The sequence below is a fragment of the Nomascus leucogenys genome, chromosome 1a (assembly GCF_006542625.1).
Source record: "Nomascus leucogenys isolate Asia chromosome 1a, Asia_NLE_v1, whole genome shotgun sequence".
Taxonomy (NCBI): domain Eukaryota; kingdom Metazoa; phylum Chordata; class Mammalia; order Primates; family Hylobatidae; genus Nomascus; species Nomascus leucogenys.
Genome location: NC_044381.1, coordinates 21,620,964 through 21,641,588, shown reverse-complemented (window position 1 = coordinate 21,641,588; position 20,625 = coordinate 21,620,964). Strand labels below are relative to the sequence as shown.

The following is a 20,625-nucleotide window of genomic DNA, read 5'->3' as shown; positions in this document are numbered from 1 at the left end:
ATATGCCAATCCTCTCCTCTCATTTTACAGTGATATCAACAAAAGATTGTCAGTTATTTTCATCCCATATAAACCAGAAAAAAGAAGCTTTTTACTTACAGCACCATAACTTGACTTTTCTCATGTCCACCACAGGTAGGTACCTGGGGCTTTCATCTAAGCATGAAATGATTTTCAAGTAACCAATCACTTTAATACTAGCAACCCTTAAAATACATTAATACCTACATGATGGTATTTTAGATAGATAAATTTACTCATAAAGAAGAATAAAGGATGAACTTGCCCATCTCAGAAAGTTTAGCAATCACATATTGCTCAGATACAATGTTTATGTATAGGTGCATATGGGTGCAAAATCCTTTGCAAAAAATCACAAAGAAGAAAAGCAGGAATATTTTAATAAACTGTACCTGAGTTTCTCTTCACACAAGCGAGAGAGAAACATCCCTAAAGCAAGGCCCATGTGGATTTGCACGGCTTGAGACTCATCAGCACTTGGTTTCCCAGGTAACCTGGCAGTCAGCATGTTCAGGATTTCCTCAACCTTCTCTTTACAAGAGATAATGAAAACTGGCACAAGGAGAGACAAAGCCGTGGCGGCAGCAGAACGGGCAATGGCACTAGCTGTGTTTTCACCAGAATAGGACTTCTAGACATGCCAAAGAAAGAAAACAGGGTTAGCCTTAAACATGAAGGAAGCATATCTATCATAAAAGCACTATACAACCACACAAGCTTCTCAGATCCACCCCAGCCGACACCCAAAATAATACATTTTTTAAAAATCCAAACGTTTTTGTCTATAGATTATGTTTTCATTATTAATGAAATATTTTGCTACTAATCGATGAATAATATCCTTTTAAATTTGAAAAACCAAATTACAAGCGTCTTCCTTTTAAAGGTTATAAATTCCCTCACTATAAGGCTTGAAGCAACTTCAGTGTTCCTAAAAGCCCACATGTATATATATTAAAAAAACAAAACAAAACAAAAAACTGAAGCTATCTGAGCCTGGACAAACCAGCAAGCCACATTATGAATGTCCAGAAAGCTAGGAGTTTTCCAGGAAAGAAACGAAAAGGGAGGAAAAGAGTTTAAGTTTAGTATGGGGAAACAAGTATAAATTTAGCACAGGGATCTATTGGCACATCTCCCAAAATTTTTGGTGGGAACACTTCCCAGTAGATGGATTATTTCCTACAGGGGGTTAATTCCTTTTAATTAAAAAGGAAGTTGAAATCCGAAAAGCCTTTGGTTACAAAGCAATAACCAGCTATTCAAAATGAAATGGAGAGCTCTATATGCCCCTTCCTACATGTAATTATGGGAAAAGAAATGAATAACAGCCCTAATAAAATGACAGAGCAGCTGAATATGAACAGCTTCTATAAGAATCCCAGGTTAGAGAGCTCTACCAGACATTATATACATTTATAAATATGTCTCAAGAGGGAAAGAAAGCCCGTTTATCATTCTTCACTATTATCCAATTTAAAATTTCAGACACACCATAAGGGCGGTGTTGTCCCTTGCAGTCAAAGCACATTAAAATGTGTTTTTAATTCTAGGCCCAATCGCTCTCTAAGCTTTGGTACTTTAAGGATAAAAATCAAACGTACTAAGTTGTACTTTAAATTAATATAGCACTATTTTAATGATAATGTTACTCAAAATGACACAGCTGGTAGCACACAGGAAATAAAGTGACTTTTAAAACAGGGCTTTGAAAAGTATGGTAATGCAAAACCTCACAAAGGTAAGAGGCAATCAGAGCTGACTAGTAAAGAGACTATTTTTGTTGGTTTGCAAGAACTATGCAGCATATGAGAAATTTCATACAGGGTCCTGCTCTGGTGAATATCTGAACTAGACAGTTATTACAAAGACCTCCACATAAGCATCTAAAGTTTTCATTCATCATTAAAGAAATAAGAACACTTCTGATAGAAAGTAAATCATTATAAAGCAATTAGCTTTGTGAGCAAAATTTACCTTCCAATTTAATTCTACATCATCTGGTAAGTCATTTTTTTTTGTTTTTTTTTTTTACCTCAACTATGGTAAAAAATCTAGCTCTAAACCCAAAGCCCTTGATGAATACATACCAGATCTTCCCAAGGGCAGGACAGAGGCACACAAAATACACAGAGAAGACCTTCGGCATTAAGGTTTTAAGCTAAATTCATGATCTTAGCAACAGTTCAGAATCTGTGTTATATTTTTATTAAAATTAACTATAATCCTCTGCCACTCAGCTGATTGTCCCATGATCATTATAATTCCCTAGGCAATGGATAGTAATAGGGTAGGACCAAAATAGTTCTACAAAGACACAGAAATAAAGCATGTAGTATGACCAATAAAAGGAAAAGGAAACCTAAACAAAAACTGTTTTCTCATTTTGCTTCAATCTTAGAATACAAGCATGAAGACAGAGGATGGGTAACAGGTGGCTTTTTTCTTAAATGATCAACAACATTACTTTGTATTTATAGGGTATTTAACAGTTTTCAAAACATTTTTACATAGAGTGTATTATTTGATCTTCACAATCTTTTTAGAAAGTTGGCAAAGCATTAATTTTTACTTTCATGTTCCAGAGAAGAAAAATAAGAATGACGAAGTAAGTGTCAACAGTCACAAAAACAAGAAGGCGGGGAGCAAGGGCTACAATTACTATAGATGATATTGCTCAATTCCTTCATTCTATAAATCAGGACAAAAAGACTCACAGGTTGAGTAAATTGTCCAAAGTCACAAAACCTGAAATGAAAAAAAACTATGACTAGAAACTTGGAGTCCCCACATTTCAGCCAATGTTTATTCTACTACAACTGTAGCTCTTGACCCTGACTACACATTAGAATAACTGAGAGAACTCTCAAAATGCTGATGCCCAGAGTTTATCCATGAGCAATTAAATCAGCAGTGGGGACTACACATCAGTATTTCATATATATATATATTTCTATACATATATATTTCACATTATATATGCATATGTACATACATATATAATATTAATATTTACACACATATTTCTTATAATTTACATATATAATATTTTCATATTTTATATATATAATATTTCTTGTGTGTGTGTGTGTGTGTGTGTATTTAAAGTTCCCCAGGTGATTCTAACAAATAGCCAGGGCTGAGAATCATTACACTATAAAACGGATTTCTTTTTCTTTTTCTTTTTTTTTGAGACGGAGTTTTCCTCTTGTTGCCTAGGCTGCAGTGCAATGGCGCAATCTTGGCTCACCATTACCTCTGCCTCCCGGGTTAAAGTGATTCTCCTGCATCAGCCTTCCAAGTAGCTGGGATTATAGGCATGTGCCACCACGCCCAGTTAATTTTGTACTTTTAGTAGAGACGGGGTTTCTCCATGTTGGTCAGGCTGGTCTCGAACTCCCAACCTCAGGTGATCCGCCCACCTCAAACTCCCAAAGTGCTGGGATTACAGGCGTGAGCCACCACGCCTGGCCTATATAATCGATTTCACGTGACCAACTGATGTCTTAAGAGTCAACTCTTGAGTTTTCTGATCATTTTTTATTTTTTGCACTTACATAATAAAACCAGGAGAGAAGTTGCCCTCTGGGTTGGTAATGGCTATCCACAATGACCAAGAGTGTATCAAGTACCATGGAAACCCACTCTCTCATTGAAAGGAAATTAGGTTGAACCTGGAGATGAATTAAAAACATGAAATGATTACAGAAAAAATAAATCTAAATATATTTCTAAATCTAGGGTGTAACTCCCTTCTATATTAAACAATAAAGTGCTGTTATCAAAAAGCAAACTTCATCTGCTTGGACTATAAGCACGCACGTATGAGGTATACAGGTAGTTGACAAATATACATCCTCACCTGTGCCCCAAAAGAAATAAGATTTATCTTTTATGAACAAATTAGCAGAAGAGGATAGATGCTGCAAAACAGAACTATCCAAGAGCCCTTCAGAGCTCTCCTGCATTGAATGAATTAGAGTGAAGATAATATGGAGGTTAAAAGGACAGATGTGCAAAAAACACAATTCAAAATTTCTCATTTCTATGACTTCTTATTTGACAAAGGAGGCAATAAATAGCCCACAAAATTGTGATCAACATCTCAAGCATTTCTGGTGACTATTACCATTTAGTTGTCATTTCAAGAATCTTGACAACATTCACCCAACTCACTGAAAGATTAGGTAGAAAACATGAATCATCTTCAGTTTGAAAAAGAAGAGGAAGAGAACACAAAAACAAAACAACAACAAAACCCCACTCATTAAAAATAAAACTTGGTTATTGAAGTCACTCATGACCATGGATGTCAAAAGCATTCATTAACTCACATAGTAACTGGAATTACTATAATTCCTTGAATCAAACAAGGCTGTCACATCTTCAAATCTTTTGTTGGTGGTCATATGCAGGTTTGAATAATGTTTGAAAGTTGCAACTTTAATCAAATAATGAGGTCTTGAATTTGCATTGAGTAACAGCCAAAGGCAAGGTCATCATGAATAAAAGCAAAGCCCCATCTTTGGACTGTGTAGTTTCTCAATGTATGTTGGGGTGTGTTGGGGTGGAGGAGAAAGTAAGAGAGGCTGGAACTCAAACTCTGAGCTAGACCCCTTTATTACTGGGGAAAATTACTGTATAACTGGTAGTTTGACAAAAATAACACCAAAGTGAAGGGATCATAGAAAGGGGCATTGACTTTTTTGGTTGTAGGTCTATGCAGCATGTTGCCTCTGCTAAAATATTCCATGGCTCTCTGAAAGACATGAAACATTTCCTCTCTATAAAACTTCCATCTTTCTTATCAGTAAGATTCTAAGTTTAAAATTAAATTTTCATAGGGAAATTAACTAATATCATTCATGCAATAATCCCTTGGCCTCTTTCCCTTCCCTACATGTAATATATATCCATGGCTTTTGCCACACAGCACCTATTCTCTGTTTACTGGTAGTAGCACCCTTTGCAGAGTTCCATCTTCCCCACTATTTGAAGGTTAGTTAAATGCTCAATCAAACTAGCTGTCCTACACTATCCAAGGGATAGGCCTAGGACCCAAAGCACTCTGAATTTTAAGTAAGTGACACGAGGATAATAAATGACTGAAGTTGTTCTGGCCCACTGGAAGTGGTCTGCTTAGATGTTTCATTAGTACCTGTTGCCTGGACTACCCAACTTGCCCTGGTTCTTGTTCTTCCCAAAATTCAGCTTTTAAGCTTTGCCTTCAATTCCACGGGCTTCTAGATTCCATATACTTTCTGTTCCTTTTTTGTTTAAATGAGTCATCAGAGTCGATTTTTCTAGTGTACCACCAAAAAAACTCACAATAACAACAACAAAAATACAGATAGCCCATGAGATATTCATTGAGGACAGAGACAGACTGAATAATTTTGAATGGTTATTATTAATGAGAGCTTAGTATCTATGAGCTGTTGTGCTTCACATATATTAATTCATTTAATCCTTCAAACAATCCTATCTGGTGAGTATTGTTATCCCTCCATTTTACAGATGGGGAAATAGGTTCTGAAAGAGGAAATTGCTACAAATAGGCCACAGAGGTAGTAAGTGGAAGTAATAGAATCTAAATATAGGACATTCTTATTCCAAAGCCTATGTTTTTAACGGCTCAGTTATGTCATCTCTAGATGATGATAGCTACCAGATAATGAGACTTAAAACAAGAATAAATCCATGCCTTTTTATTTAGACAGATATAAATTATCCAAGAAAGTACATTGGAAATGAACAGTGGCCAGCTCACCACATGTTTAATTAAGAAATAACTGCCTTGCAAAAATGAATAGGCACTTCATCATTGACATATACAATTAACATGAAAAGTACATTTTTTTCAGTCAATAAACACTGCTTATTTATCATTTTGACAGCATTGTTCACTTTCAGTAAGCCTAGTTAACCTTGTAAGATTGGTTACCATTGATGTAATCACAAAAAGATAACCCCTATGGCATAAAATTGGCACCTTCAAATAGAAATGACCACTTAACTGTGATGGAGAAAGGAAAACAGAAAAGCAGCAAAGTTAGGAAGACACTAAGGCTCACAATATACAGGCCCATCAAGTACTGTAACTTGGTGCCATAATCATAGAATCTAATCCTGTAAGCCCAGGGCCAGGCTACCTAAAGCCAGGCTTAAAAAGACATAATCAAAACCAATTGTTTAAATCACCCCAACTAACCTCCAGGAGCCCATCAGAGTCTGAAGAGAGGCTGGCTTCATGTCTAGATACGACGACAGCAAGGCTGCTTAGAGCTAACAGCGCATTACCTTTCACTACCGGACTCTCCCTGTTCAAAAGGAAAAAAACTTTCAACAGAGAACTTTGGTATTAACCAGGAGACGAGAAAGCTAATATAGGAAGGTAGATGAAGTCAAAAAGCAACTTGTGTTCCTTCACAGAGTCTTGTAAATGCAGGTCTGTTTGTTCCGTGAGGCCAACAGTTTCTTTCCTTCCTTCTGACTCTAGAGCTGTTTCTGAACTCTTCTTATAACTTAAAAATCCAAGCTTAGTAAGTTGTTTTTTCCTAAATTTTTATTTCATCATTTAACATGACATTTCCTAGGCTCTCTTCTGTGTCATCTTTGGCCAATTTAAAATTATTGATTTGTTCTAAAAACATAACTAAGACAGTTATGTCAATAAGCCCAGCAGAATAGAATGGCCTTTGGCTTTTCTGAAGCACCAGTATGTTGAACTGGCTTCTAGCAAACCACTTCAGACTGCATACCTTACGATTTGACACAGGGCAGCTTTTCTTACTCATTATTATCCTCTCCTTCTCTTAATATAGCAAAACTACCAACCTTAAAGCCAGTTTGTAATATAATTTGGAGACCCCAGATAAGATGCAAATGAAAAAGGGCTGTTTTTAGACTATTTGGACTAAAAGTTGGCTTTTTATATCATCTAAATGGTAGCCTTCTAATATTAGCAATAAACTCTTAAGAGTTTGACTTCTGAATTTAACATAAAAATGTGAACCTTTTTAATATACTCACCACTTGAAAATGCACATTTAATATTATTCCATAATTCCAAGCTGATCCTATAAAGTCCCCTATGGGACACCAATGAGATGCTCTAGGTTTGCCAATTCGGTTATAACAGAACTCCAGCAACAAGAGCACCCATACCATCAGATCATTTAGTCCTCAGTCCTATGATGTGGGTTCTCATAAATACAATGTTCCCCAAAATTTGGACTTGAAACCTGAATCTGAATTCAGTGCATGATCAAAGAACCACTTCCTGCTTACCTCAGGGCAGGACTACAACAGATATGAGGGATAAGGAAGATTTTCAACTCTCCTCCCTAAATGAGCCTAGTACCTCCAGTCCCAAGCCATAGTTTCAATTGAACATTTGAGTCAGTGGGTATTAAATTGTTGGCGCACATGTGTTCTTGCATTTCTGCTTTCATTTGGTAAGAATGGGACTCAGGACTCGCCATTAACAAATCCTTCCTATCTATTCGCCCATCCCTCCTTCCCCCTCTCCCTCCCACTTCAGAGTGGTTAAGCTTTGTGAAGACTTGAAGGCTTGATCATTTTGTTCACCCCCCCACCTCAATGTATTCCTCTATAATGCCTGTCAAAAGTTAGTAAGACATCAACATTTATAATGGGGAGGGTTGGAGGAGAAAATGGGAAGGAAGCCTTCAGATCTAAGCAGATGGCCCCAACCTGGGTTTTGCTAAAGTTCTGAAAAGAGAATTACTCACATAGCTAATAAGAAAACATAGGGAAACGAGGTGGGATTTGGTCATTCCTAGGTGCCCTAGCCATAAAATCATTTAACAAAAACAAAATTAAATCTTTTATTTCTAATATTATCTCTTCTTTTAACAGAATATCTTGAGGCCTTTCCTATGGCAAAATGGTCATGAATCCCTAAAGCTGAGTTTTAAAAACAGTTTTAAGTTCTGAGTGATCTGAGAATTAGAGTCCCAGTTTTATTACCCTGCAGAAAACGTGAGGTCACTAGAATCTGGGTATCAAATGTCATAAAACAAATATATTAGACAAGATAACATAAGAAGTTCTTTTTAACCCCAAAATTCTGAAAGAGAAATTAGCCTCAGTTTTAAAACAATACCAAAAACTATTTTATTTCAAATCCTTCACTAGTCTTGACATATCTGAGTATGTATTATTCTTAAGTAATGGAGAAAAATTTATTTTAAAACACTGGTAATAATATCTTTGGTTGCAGAATGAACACATATTTGGATAATAATCTTTGAATTAAAAACCTAGTCCACTCTATACAGTGCAGCCCTAGTCCAAATTACACATTTCACAAAGGTACCATGACTAACTCTTGATCATCTTCGCATTCCCTTCATGCCTGCCACAATAACTTATGGATAGAAGGTACTCAGTACATACTTAGTGAAACAAATTCAAGGAGGAGCTGGAGAGGTGGGAATCTATAACTGGTTCAGTAAAAACTCATCACCTTGTTGCTCAAATAACTATCCCCTACCAGTCAAACGACAGCAACTAATTTGCATAATAACATGTCAGCATCCGTACAGTATTTATCTGGGCAACACCACTGACATTTTAATTAAATTGTCCTTTAAAACAAAATGATGTTATTAACCTAATTAAAAAGCACAAGGAAGGCTGAGCTACAATGATGCTTTCTTAGGGACAAAGTATTACATTATATATTAGTAAAGTGACTCAATACTTTAGTGATTTTTATCTTCAGGTTTAAATCTGTTTAATAATAATGGAAATAAATTCACATCAATCATCAGGTTTTATATGTGTTCTGATTCTCCCTTACCCCTATCCCTGAAGCTTTAAATGTTCTTAAATGAACAAATCAGGATCATCCCATGATTGCTGTTTCACTTTTTGCATTTAACTTCTAGCTCTGAACAAAACAAGCCCTACCCTGACCCAAACCAGCTTGTGGCAGCCGTAGCTAAGGAAGGTGAAACTAAGCTGGCAGCGGGCAGTGGTGAAGGCCTCACGTTGGAGGAAGCCAGTGGGAAGAAGCAGAGAGGGTGACAGAATGATTTTTTTCCCCTGGTCTATCACCAATCTCTCAGCCTCCAGACCTAAAATATCTCTTATTCACTTGCTGCCATTCCTAGTATCATCAAGATTGCTTTATTAAAATAAGGTCTATAAGATACTTTGTAAGTTTTGATGAGAAGGTAATATCATGAGAACATGAATTATTTTTACTCATGTGAACATATTTTCTTTAGGTATTAGTCACGAAGTGATGCTTTGTGAATCTGAAGATTACAGTCACACTGGAATAAAATTTTAGAATGGAAAGTTGTAATATCTACTAGACAGGAGGAATTCTAATTTGCCTTAGGAGAAAGTTGGTAGTTTCTTCTGCATTCAAGCTCTTTGCAGCAAATGTCAGAGCACTGCTTTTAATAGGATATATGTAGACTACATAAGAGAACAAACTATTACAGGTAAAGGTCAAAGACAGCCTGCATTCTCATCCCAGCATCCCCTCCCCCTCTGATATGCAACTGAGCCCTCTCCCACTTTGTCTGCAGTTCACCACACTGGAAAAAAAAAGACATGAATGAGTCTCCATCTAAGCTCTCTGTACTTTAGTTTTCATTTTATCAACAGATATTTCCCAGTGCCTTCCATAGGACTGACTCAGGGGAGGATTATCACTTCTATTTCTCTTTATCCAGAAGACAAGAGACTGAATAGTAATAATCTGCTGAGATCAGACTTCACAGTTAAGTGTCTGTTTAAGAAATTACTGATAGAAAGCTAACTCTAAGGTAGATCATTTTTTGTTTTGTTTTTAAGGCAAAATCTACTTAGCTACAGAAGGTTCTGCAACATGAAAGGATAAACTATACTACAATTAAAAATTTCTAGATGATATGGACTTTTAATACACACGAAATCCTCTAGGTCAAAGGTATATCTATGTTAGTTGGAGGCGAAAAAGAAAGGAGTCAAACAGAAATGGCAGCAGTTAGAGAAGATGGTGGAAGGGAGTGTAACTGGCATGTAACTTACTGCCAGGAAGAATTAGTCAGCTTGTCAGTTAACAAAGGAACCTGAAGAGATTGTTCAAGCAAGTTTCGGGTATTTTTTAGTGAGAGCTGGCTTAAGGTAAATAAAAAGCAACAAGGCGGTGACACTCAAGTAATTTTTGTTAAAACAACCATAAGCATATGACTAAAACTGCTTTTTTAATGGGCCTTGGCATTAGTTTTTAGTATTTAAAAATTCAATTTTTAGATATGCTGAACCCAATAACACCAATGGAACAAAAGGAAGTACTACCAACATAACTCATATTAGCAAGGATTTCTTTTTCTTTTTTTTAATCCCCTTGAACTAAATTACAATCATTTAAGTTTAAGCCAAAGCACATGTCATCTGTTAGGTATACAGCAGGAGCTCAACTTCAGTGACTCCTGACGTAAAAGTTATATGTTAGTACCAATCCTTCTGTATTTTCACAAAAAGACATGTAGTAAGAATTCACCTACTGTAAGAAAGGGTAATGATTAATTTTTAAAAAAAATAATTGAAAAGTACTTTAAAATCCTTAAAATTATGAAATGCCCTAAAAGGAGAAAATGTATGTACCTGCCAGGAAAAGGTATTTATAAAACATGTCTGATAAAAGACTAAATGGATCTTACTTTGCAGCTGCCTTGGTGATCTCATCAGTCAGCATGTCTCTAACCCTGCAATAAAGATGGAAAATAAATGAGAGTTTATGTTAGAACAAGAAATCATTCCTTTCTCTTTTTCATCAATTAATAAGAACCTCCAGCAATGGCTCCAGATCTTAAAACTATACAGGTAGAATTTCAGTGTAAGGTGAAAGAACTGTAATAAGGGCTCTGCTTTAAAGATAGCTTCATCTTCCTGTTCATGAGGTCACTGAGTGGAGGCAAGGAGGAGGTGAATGTATAACTGAGGGGGGATGTACAGATAGCACTGTAACAGTATTATCTCAGACAGCGTGGTGAGTATACAAGTGTCCATTATATTACTCTCTTCAATGGACTGAATGTTTGCATACCCCACCAAATTCACATGTTGAAATCCTAATCACCAATGTGGTGGCATTTAGAAGCCCAAACTGACTAAGACAGTCTCTCTTTTTTACATGAGAGCTCACCAAAACATCAATTTACAATTTCCAAATTGTACATATGAAATAGTCGCTATGTGTTTATAGAAAATGCAATTTCAAACTTTGGTTATATAGTCACAGGAAAGCCAAATGAAAATAATTATACTTGTGGGTTAGAAAGAAGGTAGGCACAATTCAAACATTTACAGAACCTAATTTTTTAATTCAATATAGAATTTTCAAGATAAAGTAAAAAACAACCACTCGCTGTCAAATTTACTTTTTTAAAAGGATCATTTTCAATATATACATTGAATTTTATAAATTCAAAGGTTTTATAAATATTGTTAAAGTTGTTGCATTTAAATATAAATTATATTGACATTCATAAATATTTGCATTTGATATATAATAAAATCTTAGCTATTCAGCACTCTGAGAATGAGTCACTCTAAAGAGGCAAGTTTTTCAGACAAGTGCAACACCTCCTATAGATCTCAATCTTGTATTTTTTAAAAGCATTTGACTGCAAATTTCTCTAAAATGTACTGTCTAATTTCCATATTCCTAAATGGAATATAGTCCATTCAATGTAATATTTCATTGGTCAGTGTGGAATATTTACAAATGATGACCTATGTATACTTACATTTAAGGTCAAATCTTCCACTTGTGCACTAAAGCTACCTCTCTACTCCCTCCTCTCTGCTGCATCACAAATTTTTTCCATCTCTACTTGTATTATTTCCCTTAGCATGTGAACATACTGTAGTATCTACCCTTTAAAAGAAGAAAGCAGAACAAGCCCACCAGCTATTGCCCCATTTCTCGGTCTGTTATACATCAAAACTTGTGTAAAGATTATCTATGCTTGATGACTCTAGTTATTTCCTTCCACTTTCTCTAGATCCTTCTAGAACCTGACTTTTGTCTCAATAACTCTACCAAAAGAGCTCCTGTCATGATCACCAATTATTTTCAAGAGACTGAATCTAATGCTCAATTCTCAGTCCCCATCTTCTGCAGCCTAACAACAGCATTTGACACAGTTGGTTGCTCCTTAGAATGCCTTCTTTCCTTGGCTTTTAAGATTTTACTCTCTTTTGGTTCTCTTTTTACATTACTGATAACTAATTTTTCATCTGCTTTATTGGTTCCCTCTTCATCTTCCCCACCTTTAAATATAGAATCAGGGCTCAATCTTTTGAAATCTTCTCTTTCTTTATTCACTCCCTAAGTGACCTCATCCAGCATCATGATTTTAAATGCCATCAATATGCTGATGTTTCCTAAATTCACCTCTCTAGCCCTGAGCTCTCCCTGGAACTATAGACTAGTCAACAACCTGCTTGCTATCTCTAATTGGAGGCTAATGAGGCATCTCAGGCCTAAGTCCAAAATCTGATTCCTACTCTATGAAGACCTGCTTTTCTCTAGTCTTCCTTGTCTTAAATGGAAACGCCATACTTTTATTTAGAGTTAAAATCTTGGAGTATCTTTGATCCCTTTCTTTCACATCCTTCATTTCAATTATTAGCATTTATCATGTATGATATCTGCCTTAAAAGAGATTCAAAATCAATTTACTTTTCCACACTAACATCCTAGTCTAAAACACTATTATCTCTTGCCTAAATTATTGCAACAGACTCCTAACCAGGCCCCACAGGGTGTATTTTCAACATAACAGCTGGAGTGGTCCTTTTAAATCATGAGTCAGATTCTATGATTAAGATCTGCCAACGTTTCTCCATCTCACTCACAAAGTCTTTGTGCTGACAAAGACTCTCCACCCTGCAATCTCCCGAACTTCTCTACTCTCATGTCCGCTACTTCCATCCTTGCTCTCTCCATGCCACACAGGCTTTGCCAGGTACACTCCCAGGGCCTATGATGAATTCGCTGTTTCCTCTTCCTAGAATGCTCTTCTCCAGATATCAGCTTGGCTCACTCCACCACTTCTTTCAGGTCTCATTCAAATGTCATATTATTAAAGAGACCCTGAACACCATACAGAAAATGGTAACACCACCCCTCAACCTCCCTCAAGCCTCATTCACTCTCTATTCCCTCTATCATACTTTATTTTTCTTCCATGAATCAATTTCTATCATATTCCATTTGTTTATTGTTTATTACAGGTTTCCATCTACTCAAGTATAAGCTTTGGAGGGACAAAGAAGGGGCTTTATTCGCTGCTGTTCCTCTGTGCTTAGAACAGTGCCTGGCACATGACAGACACTCAATAAATACTTTTTGAAATAATAAATCAAGTGATGACTTTACTTAGATTTGGGGTTGTGTTCCAATTAAGTGAGGATGAGAAGAGCTCACTTCAGGGTAGCTTATTAGTTACTGCAGGTTTAACTACATGTTTTTTTTTTTTTTTTTTTTTGGGGAAAGACAAGAGTTTCACCATGTTGCCCAAGCTGGCTTTGAACTCCTGGGCTCAAATGATCCACCTGCCTTGGCTTCCCAAAGTGCTGGGATTATAGGCATGAACCACCACAACCAGCCCAAATCATTCTTAAGAAACTTCTAGGGACCTAACTCCTTTATACTCCATATATACACAGCTCACGAGTTTTCACCAGGAATATGCATTGATAGGTCTCTCTATATATTTTAAAGAACTTAGCAAATATACTACTTCACCAATTATCACTCTCAGATGATTAAAAATAGATGCAAAACATAAGAGCAAATAGGATGCAAAACCCTCTAATCCTAAATCCAAAATCATAATGTTTTAAACTTCATTACCATTTTTTTTATAAATCTAGAAAATATTACTTAGAATACAATTAATCAAACACACACACACAGTTTCTCCTTTTCTACATGAGCCAATTGTCAGTAAATGAAAACCTACAATTAAATAACCTTCGGACAGATTTTTAGATTAAAGCAAGCTGTGGTTGTAGGCAAAGCTATTTAGACTTTAGGCACTTTACTTACATTTAGGCTGGTGCAACACAAATCTGATAGGGTATTCTTCTCAACCCGTGTAACAATTTAAGTTGCTGTTATGAGCCAGCACTAATAGATATTTCTAGATGACATAGTGGGAATTCCCTAGGAAATGTCTGCCAAAGAAATTAAACACATGACGTGGTAAAGTTGCTCCTAATAATTATGTCTTGGGGAAGAGGGGAACAGAGGAGGGGAGAAGTAATCCTTGACTACATGTGAGGTAGGAAAGCAATGAACAGAGTGGGAAAAACATAATTTTTCATTCAAATGCATATAAAATAACGAGTTACAGGTGGAAAAGGGAAAAAGCAAACTGTTTCCACATTGTTTTAGAATGTGTGTGTGTGTGTGTGTATAATTTATAAATAAAGCTCTCCATCTCCTATCTAGGGAATACACCTATCAGCTCTTCTGTCATTTCCCCTTCAGGCTCACATATAGAGGTTAAACCTGCTAATCTTAAAGCATTTAAAGTAGTTACCTTTCCCCTCATAGCTCACTTCCCATGACAAATAATGGGCAGCTGAACACAAACCCTTACCAGAGCCAGGCTGTGCTTTTTTTGTATTGCACCTCCTCAGGTTCTTCTTTTCCATGTTTTAACTGCAACTCCAGCTCTCCTAGTCTTCCCTGCAAAAATCACAGCATAAATCAGCATGCAAACTCGATGGCTGAAGTGATCTTAAAATTTCTTTGGAAAACACAGATATATCCTTTTCCATTTGGCCTTAAGTGTTCTGGATAAGACATTAGATTATGAAAGAGGATGTGTGAGGAGAAATCATCATATCAATGCTCAGGTATTTCTACATTCACCAAAGAGGTAACATCCTAGAGAAGTTGTATGTTCGGCAAATTTAGTGCAGAGAATTTCATTTTGAGATACCTACTGAATCAAATTTGAATTTCAGAGACCCCATTTTAAAAATATCCTACATGCTAGTGATCTGCCTTTGTTAGCAACTGGTAATTTCAGCTAACATCAAAATATACCAAGATTGGGGGCCATACACCAGTATTATAACAGAAAAGTAGAAAACAAGCTAAAGTATGTAACACTGAAGATTCAGGTAAGATACAATATAAGTTATTTTCCAACAGCTCTACATTATACTTCTATTTCTTGAGTGAACTTATAAAAATAGATACCATAATTCGCAAATTCTAGCATGTGAAAAAAAATATTGCTAACATTGTTCCTTTAAGTCCAAGGCCTTTAAATATGTATTATCTTTTCCATTTTTTTACTCAGAATTATTTTCATCAGATGCTTCCCCCTCTACTCCATCACCAATTACATTATCTAAATTATCTATAATTAAAATACTGATTTGTTGATGGGCCCTAACTTGGACAAAAATTCAGCAGTGTAATACCCAACCATTATCAGAAGTAGATGTGCCAGTTTACATCTCACAAGCAGTAAATAAGAGTTCTGGTTACTTCATATTCTCACTAGCATTCAGAACTGTCAGGCTTTTAATTTTTACCATTTTGGTGGATATGAAATGGTCTTCACTATGGTTTTAATGTTATTTCATTGTTTACTAGTGAGATTGTGCATCTTTTCACATCTTCTTAACTATCAGGATTTTTCTATTCTGTCCATTTCTCTACTAGCTGTGTTTTTCTTACTGATTTTAGAGTTCTAAGATACAGTGTATAGAAGAAAAGTATGTATCTCTCCATACTTAGAAAAGTGATACACATTGAAGAGTTAAGGACATAGGCTCAGAATGCCTCAGCCTAATGCCATTTACACTTACTGGCTGTGTAAATTTAGGCAAGTTACTTCACTTCTCTAAGCATCAGTTTCCTCATTTGTAAAATGTGGCCAACAAATATCTTGTAGTAATAAAGCATCACATTAAATAGTGCCTGATAACAAATAGTAGCTACCGTTATTAGATTTGTTGTCAATAACCAAAGATCTCTACCCCCCTCTTATTTTCTTACAAAACCATCTTTTATGAATTTATCTAAATATCTCCTGAAATAATTCATATTTTTATCTGTATAATCTCATGGAGTAAGAGGTCCCAAAAATGTAATATCCAGACTATCAAGTTATATGCCCTTGTACTTCTCACAGTTGCTCACCCTGTGAGGTCAAGGACTATTTACCAATCTACAGAGTTTGTGTATTTAGCACAACTCCCTACTCACCATACCCTGGGGCTCACCAGTTCAGGCACTCTGAGATGTAACGGACACTCTATTCACATTCTTCATAGTTTGTTTGCTTCAATCATATCAATCCTCATTCTCCATACTTTCAAAGATAGAATTCTGGCCCTTGCATTCTCCCCTTTGTTTCTTGGAAACTAGCAAGATATTAATATTGGCCTCCCAGGAGTCCAGGCAAAACAAAGTATAAAACAATTTTTATTGCCTGTCTCAGTTATGCTTCTTAAATTATGCCTCCTTACTCCTAAAACATTTCCTATAATGCTTTTCCGAAAAAGGCAAGGAGCAAGAAATTAAAAGGTTAAAATCCGTTTAAAGATAAACAAAACACAAGAAAACTAGAATACATGCACCTTCTTAAGAAGGCCTACTGTTTTAATCTTCCCTGCAGTCACAAATCAGCACGACCATTCTATTGTGACCAAGTAGTTTTCATGTTTTTTCTTTCTCTGAGTCTCTGTTCTTTTCTATCCCCTTTTCTGGAATGTTTCCCTAATTAATCCCTGCCACCCAATCTATGTTGGGTTATTTACTCAGATCCATGGTGCCTTCCAATTCTTGACTTACTGGTAATAGAGAGATCCAGCAGCATTCAACTCATTCATCTCTGCTTTCTGATTAACATTTTTGGGAAAACACTTATTGGGAGCAAAATGGCTAAAGTGATCACTTGAATTGAGATTTTTTTGGATTGCCTGTAGACTCCAATGATTAATCTAGCTATCCCCTCTGATTTTTAATCTTTAGCCTATACCATAAGAACTTGCTGATTATAGTAAGCAAGTTCACCTAGCTTCCTACACATTTAAAACAAAACAAACATACACACACAAAAAAAGCAAAAAAAGTATAAATTGTCATAGAGTAACTTATTGGAAGCTACAGTTCCTGATCTGGGCTCTGATTTCTGGTTACTTGGCAACTAGCTGGCCAATTCAGGAAAAATGTCTACAGTCAATTTGCTTTCATACCTCTCTCCTGTTTGAGGTCATATTCACAATCCCAAAGAGCCCTTTTCAAAAAGGCTGGAGACCTTAACCTCCACAGCATCCCAGAAGGGTAACAAGATAAAGACTGCAGAGGGCTCCTAACCAAAACGGCCTCTGTACTGTGTCAGTTGGCTTCTATCTGCATTTTTCATCTTAATGGGAAGAAATCTAAATACCTCTCCCCATGTCAACCACTTTGATGTCCTTATAGTTAAAAACCCCAAGTTCCTATGGAAAAATTAGGTAAGGCTTGAAGCAGACATCTAAGCAGAAGCTACAAGTAGTGTTCAGATCTCAGACTTACATCCTAATTAGCCTCCAGGAAGTAATGGAGAATGTACCTTTTAGTGTGTTTCCTAGGCTTAACTGAATAAAACATGGCTCCTCTAAATGATCCTCTAGTTTAATGCTAAAAAATATGTCTAGCACCAGATGGAAGTAACTGTAATTCCTGTACAGAAAAAGTGTCTTCTAGGACAGAAATTCTTGATATAGACAAGGAGTCTGGCAGTTGCTCCAATTATTCTAAGATACCATAAACTCTATTTAAGTGTGTGGACTCATTTAAAAAACTTGTTTAAGCGTAAATGCATCAGTGTACTTTCAAGTAATAGTGATAGCCTAAATCACACTGCTGTACTTTTAAATAATACTGCAAATCTTATTTTAATCCATCCTTTCACTTTCTCTTCTTTTGTCACCAATTCTCAATGGAACTGGACTTACTAGAAATCCAAAGTAAAGGGATTTTAAATGATAAATAAAGATACCAACCATCTCCTTAATAGCAGAATAATTGACCTGCATTGCTAAAAATTATGAAAAATCTGCAGGTTTTTCATAGATCAAATAGATCTGCCCTTTAAAATATTAAACAAATTTGCATTATTCATTATAACAATTAATGACAGTGTTAGGGAAAATACATGTCACAGTGGAAAAGGCTAAGGCTCTGGAGTCAGGTTAAGTTCCTGTATTTTCATTTAGTGCTTGTTGGGTTCCTGAGCTGTTTGCTTTGCTTTCCTAGCTAACCCTGCTTTCCCATCTATAAGCCCATTATACATGGGGTTAATAACATCTACTTCAAAGGGTTTCTGTACAGATTAATTGAAATAATATATGTTAAGTATTAGACACACACTAGTTACTCAACAAACCATAGCTCTTATTTAAAAACTCATGGCTTTTTTTAATCAATTGCAAGTCATCTGCAGAATTATACTGTAATCCTATTCAACTTAGCCTTTCTTACACTAAGAGCTAAATAGAATTCTTAGTTCATTCTGCAGGAGGAGGAGCTCTTCATCCCTTTCTCCAGGTGCCCACAGCATTTTGAACATCCTTTATTAATGCATCAAAGATACTGTACTGGAATTGCTAGTGGGCATGTTAGCCTCTCCCAGTGGACTGGGAGTTCATTGTGAGGAAGGAGTGCCCTCGGTATCCCACACACTCAGCATGGGACCTCCCCAATAAAACATGTTCCATAAATGTTTGGTGAAGAAAAAATTCAACATTGCTTGGGGAAAAATGAATGTGAGAAAAAGTGCATACTCTGACTTGCAATCTTATGTTTCCTGACTAAAAACTGTAATTGGCTGTTAAAGAAATATAGAGACATGAGTCATTCATTCATTCACTCATGCATTTATCCAAAACATACTGGATGCCCAGATGCTGCTGAAGATAAAAATTGAGTAAGGAAACAATAAGCAAAAGAAAACGATGGTTCCAAACGAACATCTTTAAAATGCAGATTACAGTACATTTAGGGGATCTTCTAAAACTGTTTGCTCTAAGTTTGGCTGGCAGACTATGTGGATTTAAATCACCTGGCAGCTTGTAAAACATGGAGATTCTTGGTCCCCTATTCACTTCTAATGAATCAGAATCTCTGAAGATACATTAGTGTTTTACGAGTTCTAGGATCCGTAAGATGGGTTGCAAAAATGTTTTAATTTGAGATTAGAACACCATTGCCCAGACAGTCATTCCTCTCATCCCATCCTATGCCCCATTCTCACTCCCCCACCTCATTTTATAGGACAGCTGTTATCTCTAACCACAATACCACACTTTTAAGCCTCCATGGAAATCTTATTCTGGGACATAAATTACTTCAGTAGCATCGGATTTTTCCTATTATCCTTAATAATCAATTTTAAGCTATGAAAAACAATTAAGCTGGTTGTTTTCTTGTATTGTTAACTGTATATTCCCCAACTGATTAAAATTATTGCTAATTTTAAAAATTCACAAACTATAACTTATAATATTATTGGATCAAATAAACTCAAATTGAGTATATCTCATTCATTTAGTGAGCACCTAGTATGTTTAGACACTTACGTCAGGGCCAGAGACAGCAGAGCTCCTGTCCTTAGAAGTACAGAGACAACTGGAGGTCCTCGCCAAATAACTAACATGATAAGGGCTTCAAAAAGGAAAGATAAGATACTAAGAAGGTACATAAGAAGGGCATATAATCCAGTGGGGAGAGAAGTAAGGCACACAGTGCCTGACCAGATAAATTGATCTAGAGAACAAGTAGAAATTAGGTGGGTAAAGAACAAGTAGAAATTAGGTGGGTAAAGAGGGAATGGCAGGGTCAGAGACAGAAAGAATAGTGTGTGTAAAAGCTAAGAGGTTAGGAAAGACATGCTGAGTTTAGGAAAACAAAGAAATTTAACAAGAGTGAAACACTAAAATATGGGAGAAGGTTTAAGAGATCAGGCTGGAGATGAAAGTAAGTCCAGCTTGAGGAAGCACAGGTATAATGGAAGATGATGAGCTCAGTTTGGGATGCACTCAAGTCAGGTGCTGTGGGGCAGCCAAGTGAGGATGTCCAGAAGGCAGCAGGATGGAGGAGACTGGCACTCCGGAGGGAGTTCTGGATGGGAGACACGGATTTGGGGGGCATCGATGTTTAAGTGCAGCAATGCTATATATATATGCCTCACATTCTTTTATGAGTAAAAATAACCATTACATTTTTGGTAGTGCTATTTTCCCAAGTGCTTTTATATTAAATACACATTTGCAGTAAAACATGAGATAAAGAGACATTTCACCAAAGCAAACCTATCCTGTGGTTTCATTACCTGTAAAATGGCATGATAAGCTCGATTCATGTATGCAAGCCAGGCCTGTGGAAGAAAAATCGCACGGTGCCACTCTGAAAGCTGGATATGAACCTGTGGGAAAAATGTACCACAGCATGTTAGACTACACAGTATTAAAACAGAATAAAATTAAAACTGTTTCATCAGTTCTTTCTTTTCCTTAAGTGGTTTAGATTCTGAAAACAAACCAAATCAGTCTAGGATCAGA

At 36.3% G+C, this 20,625-nt stretch overlaps 1 protein-coding gene across 9 annotated transcripts in view; it reads right to left on the bottom strand.

Annotated features, from left to right (window-relative positions):
- Positions 1-20,625, bottom strand: part of FOCAD (focadhesin) — a 319,501-nt gene that overhangs the window by 74,095 nt on the left and 224,781 nt on the right. For all 9 annotated transcript variants that reach the window (XM_030819707.1, XM_030819627.1, XM_030819549.1 and 6 more), the window contains 6 exons: positions 20,397-20,489; positions 14,661-14,749; positions 10,707-10,751; positions 6,233-6,341; positions 3,579-3,695; positions 414-652 (listed from right to left, as the gene is read on the bottom strand). In XM_030819707.1, coding sequence (XP_030675567.1) covers positions 414-652; positions 3,579-3,695; positions 6,233-6,341; positions 10,707-10,751; positions 14,661-14,749; positions 20,397-20,489 — 692 coding nt within the window. The remainder of the gene's footprint in view (positions 1-413; positions 653-3,578; positions 3,696-6,232; positions 6,342-10,706; positions 10,752-14,660; positions 14,750-20,396; positions 20,490-20,625) is intronic.